At 45.9% G+C, this 21105-nt stretch overlaps 1 protein-coding gene and 1 pseudogene across 1 annotated transcript; both read right to left on the bottom strand.

Moving 5' to 3' along the window:
* Positions 1 to 546: 546 nt before the first annotated feature.
* LOC138808032 (immunity-related GTPase family M protein 1-like) lies at positions 547 to 1681 on the bottom strand (annotated as a pseudogene).
* Positions 1682 to 10687: 9006 nt separating this feature from the next.
* On the bottom strand, positions 10688 to 11610 carry LOC138807972 (olfactory receptor 2V2-like). Its single transcript, XM_069993876.1, is given in 2 exon segments — positions 10688 to 11121; positions 11124 to 11610. Coding segments are annotated over 2 exon segments (921 nt in total).
* Between the last annotated feature and the right edge of the window lie 9495 nt (positions 11611 to 21105).

Here is a 21105-nt window from a genome sequence, read left to right as displayed (position 1 = left end):
ATCTGTTCCTTCCTTACCTTCCCACCACTGTCTTTTTTTTAACTTGGCATCCAAGTGACTGACAAAGGAGTAGTGTATTGCAATGATGTCCAGGAAGTCGAACCATTTTTTTCCCCTTACATTCTTTCAAAGAACGTATAACCTTTAGACATAGACAGCGTTGCTGAGCACCAGTTGTTCATGTCTGTAATCCTAGCTACTCAGGAGGCCGAGATCTGAGGATCCTGATTCAAAACCAGTTGGGCAGAAAAGTCTGTGAGACTCATACCCCCAATTCATCACACAAAAAGCTGGAGGTGGCGCTGTGGCTCAAGTGGTAGAGTGCTAGGCCTTGAGCAAAAAGTAGCTCAGGGACAGTGCCCAGGCCCTGAGTTCAAGCTCCAGGACTGGCAGAAAAAAAGAAGCAAAGAAAGAAAGAAGGAAGGAAGGAAGGAAGAAAAGAAAAGAAATAGTGTTAAATCTTTTGATTTCTAGTGTGCAGAAGTAGGCATCCAATCAAGAAGAGGATATTGAGGTAAGTCGAGAACAAAATGTGCCAGGCCAATTTCAGGCAGAGAAGATGGAGTCGTTCAGCATTTTTCTCAAAATGGTTTTGGTGTCTTGAGCAATGAACTCGAGGATGTATCTGTATTTCTGGCATCTGAAGACGCAAACGATGGGGCCACCCAAGAATGGAACATACCAGAAAACACCGAGGAATACTTTCACGACTAAACAAGTCATGAATTTTAGTTTCCAATCCCTGCTGCAGACCTTGGGCAGATCCGGGCACTTCATGACGCCCTGGTAATCGAATATGGCTTTCTTCGAACACTGCACCATGTGACAAAGCGATTGGTCATCCACACCAAAGTTGCCCGGTAGTCTTTCAGAACCTCCTCCAGGTCATCAGCATTGCTGATGTGCTCTTGGAGTAGTCTGTCTTTCAGATCTGTCGCTTTGTCACTGAGGATCCCCTCACAGAACTGGCAGAAGACCTCTAAGGGACCAGAGCATCAGAGGATGGATGCTTCTTTAGTCAGGGTGTCCCTAAGCTTCAGAAAGTCATGCAAGAATGGGTCCAGGTTACATACCAGACATATGGGGGTTTCATGCACCCCTTCCTTCCGGAGATTTCCCCGGAGATGTTCTTGGATCGTTTGCAGGAGGTGGGTATGAGGGAGCGCACTTGTACTGAAGTCTCTGTCTAGCTTGGTCCACACAATGTAGAACTTTTCCCCTATGCCCTGGATGATTCTGGCAAGCTCCGTGTGATTCGTGCTGAACTGCTCAGACGCAATGATGAGGAAGAAGTCATATTGGTCTCCATGTTTTGGGCTGTGACCCCCAGGCCTGGGAGGTCCCACAGCACCACATTGGGAAAGCGGGAGGCAGAGTAGCAAGCTCGTGACTCGGTGGTCCTCACCACCCCAGTGGGGGCCCAGGCCTCCTCCTTGTGGCCAAGTGCGTTAGTGAAGGATGACATGCCATTGCTCGAGTCCCCGGACACAGCGATGTGCACAGGGTTGTGGACGCAGTCTCCATGGCCTCTCTGAGCACGGACTTCACTTGCAACTGTTTTCCCTTCTCTCAGGGCTCGCTCTGTGTTCCTGCTGACCTCCTCTGTTAAAATGCTCTGGTGGGCAATGTGGGACAGGATGGAGGATGCAGTGTGTAGTGTGACTGGAGAGGTTTCTGTCATGTTAGGAGCAGGAGAGTGAGACATGGGGTAAAACGGAACCCACATATTCCTCACTGCCAAGGGTTCAGATCCTCAATCAGAGACAACAGCAGACATTTATTTCACTGACTGATAGAGGAGTTTGGCAGGATTTTTTGGTCATTGTTTGTTTGTTTGTTTTGGTCGGTCGTGAGCTCAAGCTGAGGGATCTACCCCTTGAGCCACAGCGCCACTTCAGCTTTCTGGTGGTTAATTGGAGCTAAGAGTCTCAAGGACTTTCCTTCTCCTTGAGCTGGCTTCAAACTGTGACTCTCAGATTTCAGCCTCCTGGGTAGCTAGGATGGCAGGCGGGAGCCAGCATCACCCGGCTAGGATTTCTGTTTTAGATCACGCCAGGGAATCCCTCAATCACCTGCCCCACAAGCTCCAATTTTCCACCACCTCGTCTGCTCCTTGCCAAGTGGAAGCCCCCAGTTTTCTCCCTGGGGCACGGACGCCATCATGCTACACACCTCCGAGGAGTTGTATGGTGGTTTGAGGACAAGGTCCGTGTCAAGTTCTGGGGATGAAGACTTTGATCAGATGAAGACTTTGATTGTGGCAGAATCCCCAAGGAAGTCAAGTTGCTCCTTGGCTTCTTCCTCCTCTTCCCTCCAACTTTAACCACACAGCAAGAAGACTGTGTCTCCGTAGGGGAGTCTATCTGTGCTGGATCCTTTGTAGTCCTTATGTCCTGTAACCAACCTTGTTAGATGAAGGGAGATTCTCAGTCCTAATTGTGGATGAATAAGCAGAGGATTGTGAATAAATGACAGGTCTTGAATTCCAAGCCATGGTGTAGAAGGGAATCCAAAGTTGTGTTAGAAATGTATGAATCTCTGGTGTCAAAAATGAATTGTCACACAAGCAATGTAGGAAATTTTGTCAAGGCAATTTACCTTTTTTTTTTTCTTTTTGCCAGTCCTGGGCTTGGGCCTGGGCGCTGTCCCTGAGCTTCTTTTGCTCAAGGCTAGCATATACCTCTTGAGCCACAGCGCCACTTCTGGCCTTTTCTGTGTATGTGGTACTGAGGAATTGAACCCAGGGCTTCATGCATGCTAGGCAAGCTCTCTACCACTAAGCCACAGTCCCAGCCTTTATTTTTTCTCATCTCAGCTGCTGGGGAATGGCTGGAGGAAGCTGATGAAGTCCATGGAAAGCTCCCACGAATATTCCTTTCACTACATTGATAAAGCTGTCTCTTTCTAACAAGCAACACATCGGATAGTGGCAAGCTTCTTTTAATTCCTTCAATATTCATATTCCTAACATGGCTTGCTGTCACAAGTAGTACAGATACTTGAAGTAAATTAAGCAAATTATTCTAGGAGATATCAATACGCAATACCAAATACACTTTGGTTGGAAAGCCCTCAAAATTGATCCCCATTAGAAGACCTTTCCAGAGAGAGAGAGAGAGAGAGAGAGAGAGAGAGAGAGAGACAGAGACAGAGAGAGAGCAAGAGAGAGAGCAAGAGAGAGAGAGAGCACAGGTATATTGCCTGTTAATGGACAAAGTGATTTCCTCTTCTTCTTCTTCCTCCTCCTCCTCCTCCTCCTCCTCCTCCTCCTCCTCCTCCTCCTCCTCCTCCTCCTCCTCCTCCTCCTCCTCCTCCTCCTCCTCCTCCTCTTCTTCTTCTTCTTCTTCTTCTTCTTCTTCTTCTTCTTCTTCTTCTTCTTCTTCTTCTTCTTCTTCTTCTTCTTCTTCTTCTTCTTCTTCTTCTTCTTCTTCTTCATATTGCTCTGTCTCTCAGATTGTGGCCTCCTGAGCAGCTAGGATTATAGGCATGACCACTGATGCCTGGCTCAGAAATTCATTTTACCAGTAGAAATGTATTCTCTTCCCTTTCCAGAAGTCAGAAGGGGTCTACCTGTTGGAGGAGCAGGATGTTCCTGATGGGGGCTAAGGCTTGGAGAGGTGGGAGGCAGAGGGGGAGCGAGTACGGGTGAGTCACAAAGTGAGCTCGTCTAGGGTCTATAAGTAATTTCTTGTTCCTTCAGGTGCTGCAGGAGCCTGAGCTGTGTTGGATAGAGGAGTCACCTGGTGTGTCTCTCTAAAAGAAGGAGTTATTTTATCTTCTCTACATGAGGTCAGGGTGTAATCCTGGCTACTCAGGCAGAGATCTGAGGCTCAGGGTTCAAAGTCAGCCAGGGCAGAAAAATTAATTCCGTGATTTTTTTTCCCCCCTGGTTGTGGGGCTTGAACTCCAGGCCTGGGCACCATCCCTGTGATCTTCAGCTCAAAGCTGAGCGCTCTACCACTTAAGCCACTCCCGGCTTTCTGGTGGTTTATTGGAGATAAGAGTCTCATGGACTTTCCTGCCCAGGTTGGCTTTGAACTGTGATCCTCAGATCTCAGCCTCCTGAGAAGTTAGGATTACACGTGTGAGCCATTGGTGCCTAGTTTCCGAGAGACTCTTATCTCTAATGAACCACAAAAAAGAAAAGCCAGAAGTGGGGCTGTGGCTCAAGTAATAGAACAAAACAAAACAAAACAAAAACCCTACAAAACAAAACAAAAAACTCAGGGACAGCACTGAGATGCTGAGTTCAAGTCCCAGGACTCTCACACCTATACATGTGCACACACACACACACACACACACAGATATTGCCAACCTTGTCAAAGGAGGTGATAAAAAGGATTCAAAAGTCTGGCTGGACGTCAGTGGCTCGTGCCTGTAATCCTAGCTACTCAGGAGGCTGAGATCTGAGGCTCATCTCCACTTAACCACCAGAAAACCAGAAGTGGTGCTGTGCCCCAAGTAGTAGAATGCTCACCTTGAGCTGAAGAGCTCTGGGACAGTGCCCAGGCCAAGTTCAAGGCCCATGATTGATGCAAAAGTCTGGATTCTGCTCCGCCCCCCAGCCTTGCCCTGCATCTGTTTTTGAGACTCAAGCTCAAATCTTCCTTGGCTCTGTCACAGATACCATAATGTCACATTGGAAGAAGAGGGCACAAATCAAACCAAAGCCAATGATCCTATTGTTTGCGGGGCTGGGATAGAAAACGTATCATTTTCACAGACACCGTTCTTGAGTGTGTGCAGCTGCCCAGAGCCCAGCCCTGTAAAATCCTGGGAGATATATCTGCTCTTGGAAGGAAGAGTCCGAGATGATTAGCCTTCCCTATTCGGGGAAATAAAATACCCACAGGAGATCTGCTAAAGTCCAGGAACCCAGCCAGCCCAGATGGCAGGCAGGAACAGGTGCAGAAAAGTCTGTTTGGTTTTGATTTTCTGTTTTTGTTTTCAGAGGTAAAGTTGGGGCTGGGATTGTGGCTTTGTGGTAGAGTGCTTGCTTAGCATGTGTGAGGCCCTGGGTTTGATTCCTTGGTACCACAGAAACAGCAACAACAAGGTCATTTAAACAAATCATAATGTAAAAAAAATTAAAAAAAAAAAAGAGGAAGTTAGATGCAAGGAATAGAGTCTGTCAGTTTCTGACAACTTGGTTTTGCATATTAGGCAAGGTCATGGTTTCTTAAAAGCTCTTGATGCTTTCTGGCATGTGAGATGATTTGGTTATTGAAAAAAAAAATCAAGTATTGAACCCCTGTCTTCCTAAACAAGCTTTGTTTGTGCTCGATTATCCGGAAACTCTAAGGGAGCAGGTGCTTTTCCCTGAGCCCATGGACACTTCCTCTGTCTCAACACTAGATGGAGCCCTGATCCAGAGATGCCACAGTTCTGTGTTGATACATTGTCATTGTCTCAACACCACTGGGCAGTCCCAGCCCAGATTTGTCCTAAATGCACTCTCGATGTACTTATTGATTAGAAAGAAGCAGGAGGATGTATAAAAAGAGGACTCTGTCCTCTTATCCGGGTCTTCTATGGAACTTACTCATTTATTTATTCCCTGATTGTCTGGCACCAGACTCTGAATACAAAACAAGTCTGTGCAAAGCCCTTCTTCAGCTTTTCATTGATCATTTCATACCCTTCATTTATTTCTCTTATTTGCTTATTTATTGTCAGCCTGCTTATTCCCGTTTCTTCCACTTCTTGACATGGTAGGTAGGTGGGATTTGCTTTTCCCAGGCTTTTCTCTGTGACCTGTGCAAATGGCACTGTGATGTCAATTTCATCCATTTCTCTGCCTCTTTCAACTCAGCCCATGGCTGCAGGGCCCTGAACCTTCCTGCCCACGCTGGGCCTTGGTTACCTTCTCCTTAGTAAAGTACCACAGTGCTTTGCCTTCACCATTTCCTGACTGTTTTCTCTAATGGCTGCCCCACCCTCCATACCTATTGGGAACCAGGCCAGGTCTTAAACCCCCTGTGCTCAAGGACTGTCAAGGTCAAATTCTTGGCTTATGGGCCCCCACCTTCAATGTTCTGCCTTTGTAGGGTTATTGGGAACTGTTAAGACGGTGATTTTATTTTCTCAATTAATTTCATTTCTTTCTCCCCTCCCTCCCACCTTGCCTTCCTTCCTTTTTTTTAAATTTCTTTTTCTTCTTGCTGGTACTGGGCCTTGAACTCTCGGCTGGGCATTATCCCTAAGTTCCTCAAGGCTAGCAGTCTACCACTTGAGCTACAGCACCAATTCCAGCTTTTTCTGTGAGCCTTGAGCAAAAAAGCTCAGGGGCAGTGCCCAGGCCCTGAGTTCAAGCCCCATGACTGACCAAAAAAAAAAAAAATATCAGAAATCAAGGATCATGTGTATTAGTAACAATAAATAGATGTAAGGGAGTACTGCAGGGTTAGAACACATACTGAGACTGTGAGAGATCCCAAGTTTAATCCACAGCACCAAAAGCTCCTCAGAAACCAATAATATAAACAAGTCCAAAGAAAAACCTCCCCAGATAGCCCCAAGCAACCAACAAATACTAGCATTTCCTATTTTTTTAATTTGCACTGGTTAATTGTACAAAGTGTGATATCACTGCAACATTTCCATACACTGCATGTTATGTTCTCTGTCCAAACTTATCCCTTCTATTTCTCTTTCTTATTCTCTCTCCTTTCACCCCTCTTTTTCTTGAAAGTCTAAGAGTTTATTTATTTATTTATTTTTTGTCAGTCATGGGGCTTGAACTCTGGGCTTGGGTGCTGTCCCTGTGCTCTTCAGCTCAAGGCGAGCACTCTACTGCTTAAGCCACTGTGCCACTTCCAGTTTTCTATTGGTTTATTGGAGATAAGAGTCTCATGGAGTTTCCTGCCTGGGCTGGCTTTGAACCATGATCCTCAGATCTCAGCCTCCTGAATAGCTAGGATTACAGGTGTGAGTCACTGACGCCTGGCTTCTTTTTATTATTATTTAAAAAATGTTTTTGTCGGGTTCTGGTGGCTCATGCCTGCAATTCTAGCTACTCAGGAGGATCTGAGGATCACAGTTCGAGGCCAGCCTGGGTGTGAAAGTCCATGAGACTTTTATCTCCAATAAACTACCAAAAAAGCAGAAGTGGCACTGTGGCTCAAAGTGGTAGAGCACTAGCCCTGAGCATAAAAGCTCAGGGACAGTGCCCAGGACCTAAGTTCAAGCCCCATGATCAACAAAAAGGAAAATGTTATTATGAAGGTGATATTCAGGGCTGGGAATGTGTCTTAGCGGTAGAGTGCTTGCCTAGCATGCATGAAGCCCTGGGTTCGATTCCTCAGTACCACATACACAGAAAAAGCCATAAGTGGTGCTGAGGCTCAAGTGGTAGAGTGCTAGCCTTGAGCACAGAGAGGCTCAGGGACAGTGCTCAGGCCCTGAGTTCAAGTCCCAGGACTGCCCCTCCCCCAAAAAGATGCTATACAGAGGGCTTGAAGTGAACATCAAGTAATGAGCACATTTCTTTTTGGATAATGTCACCCCTACCTTTGCTCTCTTCCAGTTCCTCCCAGCCTTTATAAAGTTTTATTGGGGGCTGGGAAGGTGGCTCAGTGGTAGAGCGCTTGCCTTGCATGCCTGAGGCCCTGGGTTCCATTCCTCAGCACAACATAAAAAAAAAGCCGGAAAAAAAAAGCCGGAAGTGGCGCTGTGGCTCAAGGGGTAGAGCGCTAGCCTTGAGCTGAAGAGCTGAGGGAGAGTGCCCAGGCCCAGAGTTCAGGCCCCATGACCAGACCCCCCCAAAAAAAGTTTTATTGGGTTTGATCATTTAAAAAAACAGTTCAGTGTCTGATATGTTCATATGAAATGGGTTTGGGGAATAGGAAATGGGGTAGGAGCTTGCTCAGTTGGCTTTAGGCATTGACCTGGTATTGTTCTACTTCCCAAAATGGTGCACCATCATACCACCACAGTTACAACCATTAACATTTCCCTTGAGTGATTACAGAGCAACATTTCTTCATTGGAATCAGAGGCTGAGTTAAGACTAGGGGGTTCAGTGCTTAGAGAAGCACTCAAGATCCTTTCTTCTTGGAAGGATGCACTACACTAAGGAGATCCAAGCATACATGGGTTTAATCAGGAAGGCTTCCTGTAAGAGGAAACTTGAGGTCAAACAGAACTTCTGACAAGGCAAAAGAATGGCATGAGGACGAGAATAACCAGAAGAATTTTTATTTTCATAGACCAGAATGGGCACAACAAAGCACCACTTCTGGTTTTCTGGTAGTTAATTGGAGATAAGAGTCTCAGGGAAGCCGCGCGCTGGTGGCTCACGCCTGTAATCCTAGCTACTCAGGAGGCTGAGATCTGAGGATCGCGGTTCAAAGCCAGCCCGGGCAGGAGAGACTGAGAGACTCCTATCTCCAATAAACCACCAGAAAACCAGAAGTGGCACTGTAGCTCAAGTGGTAGAGCGCTTGCCTTGAGCTGAAGAGCTGAGGTACAGCGCCCAGGTCCAGAGTTCAAGCCCCACGACCGACAAAAAAAAAAAAAAAAAAAAAGAGTCTCAGGGACTTTCCTGCCCAGGCTGGCTTTGAACTTCAATCCTCAGCTCTCAGCCTCCTGTGTAGCTAGGATTACAGGCATGAGCCAATGGTGCCTGGCTCTGAAGCGGTATTTCTAAAAGAGCAGTAATATAGGTTATAGAACACCTGCACAAGGGAAGATTTTTGCAGCTGTTTGACTAAGGACAGTTGCTTCTATTTTTGTAAACTCTTGAAGAGAAGCCTTCGCTGGCAAGGAAGGAAGGAAGCTGCCAACACCCTTCTCTGCTCATCTCAGCTGTTCTATCAAACACCTCTTTCCTAGAGGGAGATGGAGAAGAAAACTGGGGAAGAGGAGAAGGTCCTGAGCAAATAGCCCCCGTCCCTATCTGTAAAACAGCAGTAAACATGGCCACAACAGAACGTTTGCTGGGAGAATATAGTGGAAGCACCTGTCTGATTCAGGTCTCCATGCTAGGTCTTTTAAATTTGTTTTTAACGATCACAATATGAAACACCGTGTCTTGTGCACTCTGAGAGTATGGTGTACTACCAAGCGACGCTCCTCATCCCCCATTGAAACTTTATTTTATTTATTTATTTATTTATTTTTTGCCAGTCATGGGGCCTGAACTCTGGGTCTGGGCGCTGTCCCTCACTCTACCACTGGAGCCACAGCGCCACTTCCGGCTTTTTCTGTTTATGTGGTGCTGAGGAATCGAACCCAGGGCCTCATGCTTGCAAGGCATGCACTCTACCGCTGAGCTACCTTCCCAGCCCCTCCCATTGAAACTTTATTAATGGCTGCTCCATAGAAGAAGGAGACAGCTGTCAGGTGGGAGGAGCAGGTGGCCATTATTAGTATTTTAAATAATAGCTGACAAGAAGCCCCATGACCTATTTCTTCACAGTGTCTGAGTGTACAAAGTCCTTCTTCCCTTTCCCTCCATAAAAAATTGGAAGCTCACGCCTGTAATCCTAGCTACTCAGGTGGCTGAGATCTGAGGATCTCAGTTTGGAGTCAGCCAAAGGCAGGGAAGTCTGAAACTCTTATCTCCAATAAAGTACTCAGAAAAAGCTGCAAGCGGTAGAGCACTAGCCTTGAGGACAGAGAGGCTCAGGCACAGTGTCTAGGCCCTGAGTTCAAGTGGCAGGACTGGGAGGTGGGGAAGATTGGAGAAAAGGCCATGGATTCACCTGACAGACTAAGAGTTTACAAAGTTCTTTCTAATCCCTGAAGGTATCATGACTTTGGCACTGGCTTCTTTTTTTTTTTTTTTTTTTTTTTTTGCCAGTCCTGGGGCTTGAACTCAGGGTCTGGGCACTGTCCCTGAGCTTCTTTTGCTCAAGGCTAGTGCTCTACTACTTGAGCCACAGTGCCACTTCTGCCATATTCCGTTTATATTGTGCTGAAGAATCAAACCCCAGGGCTTTATGCCTGCCAGGCAAGCACTCTACCACTAAGCCATGTTCCAAGTCTTCCCTTAGCTTCTTCTTCTTTTTTTTTTTTTTTTGGTCAGTCATGGGGCTTGAACTCTGGGTCTGGGTGCTGTCCCTGAGCATATCAGCTCAAGACAAGCGCTTAAGCCACAGCGCTACCTCTAGTTTTCTGGTGGTTAATTGGAGATAAGAGTCTCATGGAGTTTCCTTCCCAGGCTGGCTTTGAACCTCAATCCTCAGATCACAGCCTCCTGAGTAGCTAGGATTACAGGTGTGAGCCACCAGTGCCCGGCCCTCCCTTAGCTTTTGTACTCAAGGCTAGTGCTTTATCACTTGACCCAGAGCTCTACTTCCAGCTTTTTTTTTTTTTTTGTTGGTCGTGGGGCTTGAACTCTGGGCCTGGGCACTGTCCCTCAGCTCTTCAGCTCAAGGCAAGCGCTCTACCACTTGAGCTACAGTGTCACTTCTGGTTTTCTGGTGGTTTATTGGAGATAGGAGTCTCAGGGTCTCTCCTGCCAGGGCTGGCTTTGAACCACGATCCTCAGCTCTCAGCCTCCTGAGTAGCTAGGATTACAGGCGTGAGCCACCAGCGCCCGGCATACGCCTTTGTGTTTCTCTCCCAAGATAATCCTCTTTTGGAACCAGTCATTCTTGATGATTACACTGATTCTGAAAAAGAGGGAATTATTTACCTGATCATAATGGGAGGGCTAGGCAGAGGTCAGCCAGTCTAGTGTTCAGTGCTGGCTGCCAATCCTGCAGCGATCCAACCCCTTCCTCAGTGCCCCCATCACCTCCCGGTTTCTTAAGCTATAAATGAGAGGGTTGAGCATAGGAGTAAGGACCGTGTAGAAGATAGAGACCACCTTGTCATGGCTAGGAGCTCGGTATTTCCTAGGCCTCAGGTAAATAAACATGGCTGCCCCATAGAAGAAGGAGACGGCGGTCAGGTGGGAGGAGCAGGTGGCCAGGGCCTTCTTGCGGGACTGAGCAGAGTTCATGCGGAGCACAGCCCCCAGGATGCGAGCATAGGAGGTCACGATGATGGAGAAGGGAAGGAGCAACATGAAGACGCAGCAAACGAATATCACCTTCTCAAACAGGGATGTGTCCACACAGGCCAGCTTCAACAAGGAGAGCATCTCACAGAAGAAGTGGTTTACCACCCTCACGCCACCATTTGGACCAAGCCATCTATGACTCCAAAGGCCCAGGAGCTCCCAACTATCTGCAGACACACCTTTTGATTCATGAGGATGGGATAATGAAGGGGATAGCTAATGGCCACGTAACGATCAAAAGCCATGAGTCCCAGCAAGAGTCCCTCAGACCCCACGAGAGAGACAAAAACTCCAATTTGTACCCCACAGCCCACAAAGGAGATGGACTTCCTGCCAGACAGGAAGTTGACCGCCATCTTTGGCACATTGGTGCAGACCAACATGAGATCCATGAGGGAGAGCTGACTGAGGAAGAAGTACATGGCGGTATGAAGTCGAGGGTCAATGTAGATGAGGAAGATGAGGAGAAGATTCCCCCAGAGGGCCACTGTGAAGACTACCATGACCACAGAGAAAAGGACAATATCAGTGGGGCTGTGGGAGAAGATTCCCAAGAGGATAAAATCTTCTGTAGAGGACTGGTTCCACCATGTCTCCATGCTCAGTTGTTCTTAGTCACCTGAACAGATGGACAGAATATGGATTAACTAAACTTTTCTTCCTTCTTTCCTTCCTTCCTTCCTCCCTCCCCCCTCCCTCCCTCCTTCTCTCCCTCCCTGTCTCCTTTCCTTCCTTCCTTCCTTCCTTCCTTCCTTCCTTCCTTCCTCCCTCCCTCCCTCCCTCTTCTTTCTTCTTTCCGTCCTTCCTTTCCTCCTTCCTTCCTTCCCTCTTTCCTTCCTTCCCTCTCTTTCTTTCTTCCTAACGCCTCTTTCTTTCTTTCTTTCTTTCTTTCTTTCTTTCTTTCTTTCTTTCTTTCTTTCTTTCTTTCTTTCTCTCTTTCTCTCTTTCTTTCTCTCTCTCTTTCCTTCTTTCTTTCTTTCTTTTTTCTTTCTTTCTTTCTTTCTTTCTTTCTTTCTTTCTTTCTTTCTTTCTTTCTTTCTTTCTTTCTCTCTTTCTTTCTCTCTTTCTCTCTTTCTTGGCTATAATCCAGTGCTTCTTACATGCTAGATAAGGATTCTACCACTGGGCCACTCCTAGAGAGCACCCAGAAGTATGGTCTTACCTTAACACAGACAAAGCCAATTTACCCAGTTGTGATACTGAAGGAGTTTTCTACGGAAACAAGCCACTCTGCCCACAGCCTTCAGGTACTACCCTTGCTCTATCTGCTACAGGGACTGACCAATTAACAGAACAAAAACTTGTTCTCCTTGGCTAAAGAACTCTCCCCTCCCTGCCCTAAGAGACAAAACACTCCCTTTCAGGCACCTTCAGAGGGCTTTTCTGTCTCTATCACTGTCTCTTTTCCTGTCTAACTTGTTCCATACTGTTCTCTCTAATCAGAAACATAGTTCACTTATACATACACAAGTGACTGTTTCTAGAGCTGTACAACTTGGGGAGCGTATTGGGTGGAGGGAAAGTGAGAGAAAAATGAAGGAGAGGGTAACAAGAAATGTACTCATTACCTTACCTATGTAACGGTAACCCTCTCCCCTCATGTATACATCTTATTATCTGGAAGTCCCCAGGCTTCTGCATCAGCGCCATTCTTCACACCTTTCAACCCCTCCAGCCCTCCACCTGGAATCACAGTGGCCATTGTCCTCCCCTGGTTGTTGATAATGGCCCCATAACTGGAACTTACCTCCTGAATTCTTTCCTGACCCTCAGTCTATTGAGAAAGTACTATCTTCTGAATGAAAGCAGGACTTTGATCAGTACGTCTTCCATGACCACCCGGACCTCCTTTCCTTCCGCTCTTCCCAGAATTCCTTCCATTCCAACATCACTGTCCACTTTTTGGTCCCTTGCTCACCGCAAGCTCACACTGACCAGAAGGCTCTTAGTGCTCACTGTTACTACACACAGAAGGCTTTTCCTACCTTGTTCACCCACCTCCTCCTCACCTTCTCAGCGAGCTCGCCATTAATACCATAGAGTTGAAATCCTTCTCTCTCTCCTCCAATTCCTCCCCTGCTTTTTGCCTTCCATAGGAAGAAACATCACTGCACGCTACGTTTATTCGTATGGCTCTGTTTTGTTTCCTGCTTTCCTAACTAGAACCTATGTTCCCTTGGGGCTACTTTTGGTCATGAATTGTGCCTGGCATGATTGTAGTCTCATCTCAGGGAATCTGTGTTGGATGAATAATAATTGGATTATACAAAACCACATTGAGAAATCCTTGCTGCATCTTGCATGTCCCCCCTCCTCACCCCCACGTCTCACTTTAGTTCTTTCAATCAAGTGTTTGATGGCTCCCTTTCTCTTCCTTGATGTAACACAATAGTAGTCATCATTTTTCTACAGTATGTTTGGGGGTAATGAGATGACCTCATGCTCTTTATCAGTCCCCAATTGTTTTCCTGTGCTCTTACCTCTTCTGTCCTCACACTTTGTCTTCTTGTGGATTACCGTTGAACTGAAGGACTCATGGTAGAGACCAAGCCTGGCTGAGGGATGGAAGGAAGGAAAGATCGAAGGAAGAAAAGGAGGAAGGTGATAACAGAGATTGCAGAGGGACAACAGTATATGAACAATACCCCTAGCGCACCTGCTCCCAACAAAACAAGAAGGGAAAACACAAACAAAACCTTGACACAGGCACACAATAGGAGGAAGAGCTTCTATAAAAATAGAAGTGGGAAAATGGACCAAGGACCAGTCTTAGGAACTGCCGAGAGAAGAGGAGGACAGTGGCAGGAAAAAGATACTTGCTTTTGGGTGGATGCCTTCAGGAAATAGTTCTGCCTAGATACTCTGTGGAGAAATGTCTACTAGCAGAAGAATTTCATCATCCTCTTCCTGTGTTTGTACTGACTTGGTGAGAGGGGACAGGAAGTAGCCGCGCTCCACAGTTCTGATCGCCTTCCTTACTCCCACCTTCCCGACCAATCTCTCAGCCAAGTTCCCTTGTCACCCTGGAAACTCTCTTAACTGTAGGCTTCAGATAGACAACAGCCCATTCTCACAATGGAAAAGTCAAAGAAATGGTCAATATTTTAAATGAAAGGCATACCAATTGCTTCGATCTGATCATTATATATTGCACAGCCATGAGATGATCATACTCTCCCCCTCCAGGTGTGTACTTGTTATGTACCAATTAAAAAAAAAGAGATGCGTAGGTAAGAACCAACATCTGTGCACCTGCTCGTCACTTCTTGATCTACACCACCATAATACACCTTCCTCTCACCTGAGCTGCAGAACTCTCTCCCTCTTCCACTGCCCGCACACAAGAGACTGAGCGAGGAAAGTAAAGCCAGTGACTCCCAAGAGGGCACACGAATGCCCACCCCAGAAACAGCTCCCAAGCTTATAATTAAAGGGATGTAAAGTAGGATCTTGGGGATAAGACCAGGAGAAGGCCCAGTGGGGACAGTGTGGAGAAATCTCTAACAATAGAGTTCTCTACTATTATTAACAAAAAAGAACATGAAGCATTTCTACCTTCTGTGTTGGAGTGATCCTAAAGATATGAGTGAATAAAAGCCAGGTGCAAAAGTTGTGTATGTAGTATGCTTTGCCTCATGGAAGAAAGAACATTTTTTTATACATATCTGTTTATATTTTCAGAATCAAAATGAGATAATAAAAATAACTATGCATAAGGGAAGGGTCACAACATGAAGAGACAGAGATCAAAAGTAGGTGTATTTATTGGTGGATGTATCCCAATGAAACTCTTTTTTTCTTTCTTTCTTTTTTTTCTTTTTGCCAATCCTGAGGCTTGAACTCAGGGACTGAGTGCTGTCCTTGAGCTTCTCTAGCACTCTACCACTTGAATCACAGTACCATTCCAGCTTTTTCTGAGTAGTTTATTGTAGATAAGAGTCTCACGAACTTCCCTGTCCTTCACTAGCTTTGAACCATGATCCTTAGATGTCAGCCTCCTGAGTAGCTAGGATTACAGGGATGAGCCACCAGTACCCATCGCCAATGAAACTTTTTTGCACAATTAAAACACATTAAATGTAAAAAGTTATGTGTGTTTGAGTACATTCAATAGTTTGAGCATCAAATCTTGTATGCAGTTAAAAAATCACAATTAAAAGAACAATTTCCAAGCCAAGAACCAGTGGCTTATGCCTGTAATTCAAGCTAGTCAGGAGACTGAGATCTGAGATCATGGTTCAAAGCCAGCCTGAGAAGGGAGGTCCTTGACACTCTTATCTCCACTTAGCCACCCAAAAGCCAGAAGTGGTGCTGTGGCTTAAATGGTATAACACTAGCCTTGAGCATAAAAGGTCAGCGAAAGTGCCCAGGCTCTGAGTTCAAGTCCCAGGACTGGAACAAACAAAAGAAATAAAGAACAATTTGTAACCAACAAGATGCAGGAGTACCTTTGAGAAAGAGAGCAATTAGTGATGATACATAAAATACAGACACAGCTTTTGTGTGGATCTTATTGGCGGTGGGTCCTCTTTCCTTTGTCCCCTGGGCTTGGGCTCTTGGTTCCTGGAAGTTTCTGAGCTTCTGTGAGTCACATTGGTTCTTGGAGTGTCAATACGAGCCAGTAAGAGGCTGTGACCGAGTCTCTTGGCCTAGCTGGGGTCCCTGAATGGCTGCTCCTTGATGGGGTGTAGTGTGTGTGGTTCTGGCTCCTTCAGCCCTAATGTAGGGTCAGCTGGGCTGATGTTGCTCACGCTCCTACCAAAACAGACCTGGGCACCAGACTGGGCACTGGCGATCACACCTGTAATCTTAGCTACTCAGGGGCTGAGATCTGAGGATGGTAGTTCTAAGTCAGACTTGGTAGTGAGACTTTTTTTTTTTTTTTGTCAGTCGTGGGGCTTGAACTCTGGGGCTGGGTGCTGTCCCTCAGCTCCTCAGCTCAAGGCGAGTGCTCTACCACTTGAGCCACAGTGTCACTTCTGGTTTTCTGGTGGTTTATTGGAGATAAGAGTCTCATGGACTTTCCTGCCTGGGCTGGCTTTGAACCTCGATCTTCAGATCTCAGCCTCCTGAGTATCTAGGATTACAGGCGTGAGCCACCAATGCCCAGCTCTGAGACTCATTATCTCCAATTAACCACCAGAAGTTAGAAGTGGAGCTGTGAACACTAGCCCTGGCCAAAAGGAGCGCAGGGACAGTGCCCAGGCCCTGAGTTCAAGCCCCAGAAACTGCAGGGGGGGGGGGGGGAAACAAAGAAAAAAAGAAACTAAATAATGGAACGAAGCAAGACGAATCACATTCAACAAAGTTTTGGATACTTGTGGAGTCTAAAACATCTGTTGCTACACTGAAAGAGAGAAAAAATACAGGTATTTTCACGTCAGCAGTCTTTTATGAAAAAATAAAAAACATGAACGAAAGTTTAGACTGAAAATATAAAAACCAAATCCAGAATTCAATGGATGGGTTTAGTTTGGTTGAAGCAAAGATGAAGAGGAGATTGATGGCAATGAAAAAGATGATCAGCTGGGTGCCCGGGGCTCATGCCTGTAATCCTAGCTACTCAGGAGACTGAGATCTGAGGATCGTGGTTCAAAACCAGCCCGGGCAGGAAAAGTCTATGAGATTCTTATCGCCAATAAACCAGTAGAAAACCAGAAGTGACGCTGTGGCTCAAATGGTAGAGTGCTAGCTTTGAGCTGAGGAGCTGAGGGACAGCACCCAGGCCCAGAGTTCAAGCCCCATGACTGACAAAAAAAGAAAAAAAAAAAGAGAAAAAGATGATCAAAGATGAAGAGGAGATGAAGGCTACTGCTCTACTACTTGAGCCAAAGGCTCCACTTCTAGCTTTTTTTTTTTGGCCTTTAATTGGAGATAAGAGTCTCATAGACTTTCCTGCCCAGGCTAGCTTTGAACCATGATCCTTAGATCTCAGCCTCTTGAGATTTGAGCCACCAGTACTTGGCTTTGACATTGGTGTCTAACTTTGGTTTTTAAGCTAGGCTAGATTTCATGATCTGTTTCCTGTTATAGTGCTCTGTCTCTCTTCGTGCCAATGATGACTCTTGAAAGCATTTTGTTTGAAAATTAGTCTTAATATCTGGTAACTTGTATTTCTTCTGGATTTTGACTCTAGCTGGCTGTTTAAGTTTTCATAAAAGTTCTAGAATCAGCCATTTCTACAAACTTTCTGCAGGGATTTTTGATTGATATTACAGACCATTTTGTTGAAGACTGTCACTTTACAATATGGGACATTTAAATTCATGAATAAACCACACTATTTCATTTAATTTCTTTAATTTCACTCAGCAAATTTAATTTTGCTTAGTACATAACCTTTGCATATAACTCTGTGTGTGTGTGTGTGTGCATGTGTGCGCACCAGTTCTGGGACTTGAACTCAGAGCCTGGAGGCTGTGATTTCCTGTCCAAGAGCTGGCCATTTTGTTCTTGTTGCTGTTGTTGGTTGTGGGGCTTGAACTCGGGGCCTGGATGCTGTCCCTGAGCTCTTTTGCTCAAGGCTAGTGCTCTACCACTTTGAGCCACAGCACCACTTCCATTTTTTTGGTGGTTAATTGGAGATAAGAGTCTCATGGACTTTCCTGCTCAGACTAGCTTCAAACCAGAATCCTCGGATCTCAGCCACCTGAGTAGCTAGGATGACAGGCATGAGCTAGCTACTTTCTTAAAAGAGATTTTAAGGACTTGTCTCTAAGCACACCTTCTACACGTAGACCACCAATCTAGATCTTATACCTTAGCTATTTCCTTTGAGCAAAGACAGCATCAAGAAACATTTCCCAACTTCCCATCTTCCTGTGCTCTGGTTGACCCTACAGACTTCTTCTGTGTAGGGTTCCTCTCTCAGTCTCCACTGGTCCCTTCTCCCAACTCTTGTCCCCAGGCACCGATATTGAATCTGTAATTATAAGCTTGGGAGAACTGGTTCTGAGGCTGTGGTTTGTGGGCTCCCCTGGGAACCATTGGCTTCACCTTCTTCTTCAGTCTCTGTAGTAAGGACTTCTCTGGGCTGTCTCAGATAGTTGGGCAGCTGAGGTGAGACGTGGGCCTGTAGGATGGGTGGGCTCGCAGACTCACAGGGGTTGGCCAGACTTCCATCTCCCCAACATCATCTCCTTGGCTAACTCTTTTTTCTCTCTCTCTTTGAGCCCTTTGGCTGAGAGAAGGCTGTTGCTGAGGTAAGCCTCTCTCTGTCTGAACTAGAAAGTCCACAGGATGAGATGTCATGGGCATCCATGGTGACCCAGGGAAGGAGGTCAGAGGAATGGCCATTCTCTTCCTTACCCCTTCTCACCGGGCAAGTGGAAGCACAGAAGGATGATGGGATTGTTCTGATCTGAGAAACGCCTTGACCGCGTGTGTCTGCTGAATTGGTGTTCTTGCAGGGAGAGTTGAGTGAGAATCTTTCTCCTGTGACCTCTTACCAGTTGTCTGTTCTTTTTCATTTGTTGCTATATGCTTAATCCACCTTTTTTTCTTCCTCCTATTGTCTGCCTCCATTAGAATGAGTTTTTGCTTTCTTCTTTCTTTCTTTTTTTTTTTTTGCCTGTCATGGGGCCTGAACTCTGGGCCTGGGCGCTGTCCCTCAGCTCTTCAGCTCAAGGCTCTACCACTTGAGCCAGAGCACCACTTCCCGCTTTTCCTGTTTACGTGGTGCTGAGGAATTGAACCCAGGGCTTCATGCATGCAAGGTAAGCACTCTACCACTGAGCCACCTTCTCAGCCCCTTTCTTTCTTTTCTTTTTCTGTTGGAGGAACATTGTCCTTTCAGTATTATTTTTTTTAATGTGCTGCAGAATTACATTGCTTATTTATTTTTTGTTTATGTGGTACTGGAACCCAGGGCTTCATGCATGCTAGGCAAGCACTCTACCACTAAACCACCTTCCCAGCCCTTTCAGTGTTATTTATCTTCACACGCTTTCTTTTCGTTCTTTCCCTTGGATCTCTGTTGTTCTTTCCTTAATAACCTTTTCCTTTCCTCTCTCCTCTGTCTTGGTTGGGCTCAGATATGGGTTTGGGGGTTGAAGAATGGTCCATCGTGGGAGAACAGAGGATGAGTGAGAGGAAGCGAAGGTGAAGGGTTGGAAGGAAAGGGATGATATGGGATATGATGCTCTCCCGTCCTCCCAAGGGAATGTGGTATAGACAAGGTGGATTCCTTTATGTTGTTATTTATAACTTAAAAAATGAGGTGATCAACTGGACACACAGCAGGAGGGTCTGAAGGCAACATGAAAAGTAGCATATGAGACACTAGAATAAACTCCTGCTGTGACGATCAGCACACTCCATGTAATGTTTATGAGAAGACAATCCATAGGAGATCTCAAGGTCATGGTAGGAGCCAAACCACTGTCAGGGAACACAGGATGTAGTCAGGAAAGCAGGAGATGTACAAATCCACACAAAGAAGAGACAGCCTGCCTTATGTTGGTGTGCAAGCCCCGGGAAACCTCAGGGAAAAAAGTGATCAGGGATGGAAACAGGGATGGATTTAGTGTTAAGCAAGGCATTGATGGAAGACTCTGAGATGGTTGTGAGTGGGTGAGTGGGCAAGGCAGAGCACACCAAGAAAGAGCCTTCTGTGAAGGGGTTAATGTGAGTGCCAAGATCCCCAGGGTAGAAGTGGAAAGAGCAGAAGGACAGGAGGTTCGGGGGTCGTGGTGATGGAAGCACATTGCTTTTTATTCTTAACAAGACAGGCTTACTCTGATGTTCTGTGTCAGTAGTTTGGGGGTACCAGTGGGGATTTAGTGGGCATTGTCATTATCTGGTGATACGGCAATGAGCTGGTGGCTAGATAGAAGGAGGAGCTAGGAGAAAGAGGTGCTCAGGAATAGGTATGATTAGAAGAAGCAATGATTTAGAATGTGTGGGATGTGTGCTTGGCATAGAGGACTCAAGGGGCAACTAGACAGACCTGTTATTAAATAAAAGAGGAAGGAGGGGAGGACAGGCTTTTTTGTTTCCTAGGGGAGATGATGAGTTCTGTTGGAGCTTGCAGGAGGTCTAGGTCTAATGGGCTTCCAAGGAAAGGACTCGAAAACTCAGTTGATTCTGAGTTCCAGGGAACCATGGAGGATGGTTATATTTTAATACACCCATCTTATATTTTAATATAAGAAAGTGGAGGACAAAGGGGAGACCAAGGGCTCCCCTGAAAGTGGGATGATCTGGTAGTTGAGTCTGAGACCAGTATGACCAGGACGGTGCTGTAAGGACATGAGAATAGTGGTGTGCTCCTATAGAAAACCCTGCCCACATAACTTCCCGATGTCATTGTTTGGAAGAAGGCCTGGGTATCTTTTGTGGCACAAGTTAGGATGTGGTCTCTTTGGCAGAAAAATAGGTAATGTAGCTCGCTTCTTAGTCAACCACCTGGCCCAGCTCATCCTACCTTAGGAAATTGCCCTGGCTCTTTTCATGGAGAACACAGGGTCCTGTGCAGTCATGGTCTCGTTTCAGCTTTGCCATGAAGAGAGGTAGACTTGAATAACATCAGCACACAGCTGTCTCACAGATACGACTCATCCATTTCTGGGGAACTTCCTCAAGTCTTTCTCTTAAAGAGGAATCATATAATGAATTACTAGAATGAGGGCTAGAGCAAGGTGTCCTGGCATTAAAGGAAGAGGTTTTCTGCTCTTGGGAAATGGAACTCACAGCCTTGTATCTCTTCATCATGAATTATTATCTTCAGCCAACTACATGTGCAGATGCTATATTGTGAATGGGACACCCTACCACAGGCTTCTAGATGTCATTGTGAACAATAACTGATGCGTGTATTCCAGTAGGATGGGTCGGAAAGTAAAAGCACAAAGATGGAAGCATGTACAAGGTGAAATGGGGTAAGTGTAGTGGGGAAAACCAGGTCAGGAAGTGCAACAGTACTTAGAGTTTTAATGCAACTTTTCAGCTTGGAAAAAGTTGGCATTGGAGTGAAGGCATGAAGCAGATATCTGTGAATAGAGCATGCCACAGAGAGAGCAATTTCAAAGGACCAAGGATAGACATGTGTCCTGTTTGAGGAAATTCAAGAAAACAAAATTCAAGGGAACAAAAGG

This window comes from Dipodomys merriami, unplaced genomic scaffold (genome assembly GCF_024711535.1).
Source record: "Dipodomys merriami isolate MVZ:Mamm:240054 unplaced genomic scaffold, mDipMer1.0.p SCAF_44, whole genome shotgun sequence".
NCBI lineage: Eukaryota > Metazoa > Chordata > Mammalia > Rodentia > Heteromyidae > Dipodomys > Dipodomys merriami.
Note: the sequence above shows the minus strand (reverse complement) of the source record. Positions and strands in the feature narration are given on the sequence as shown.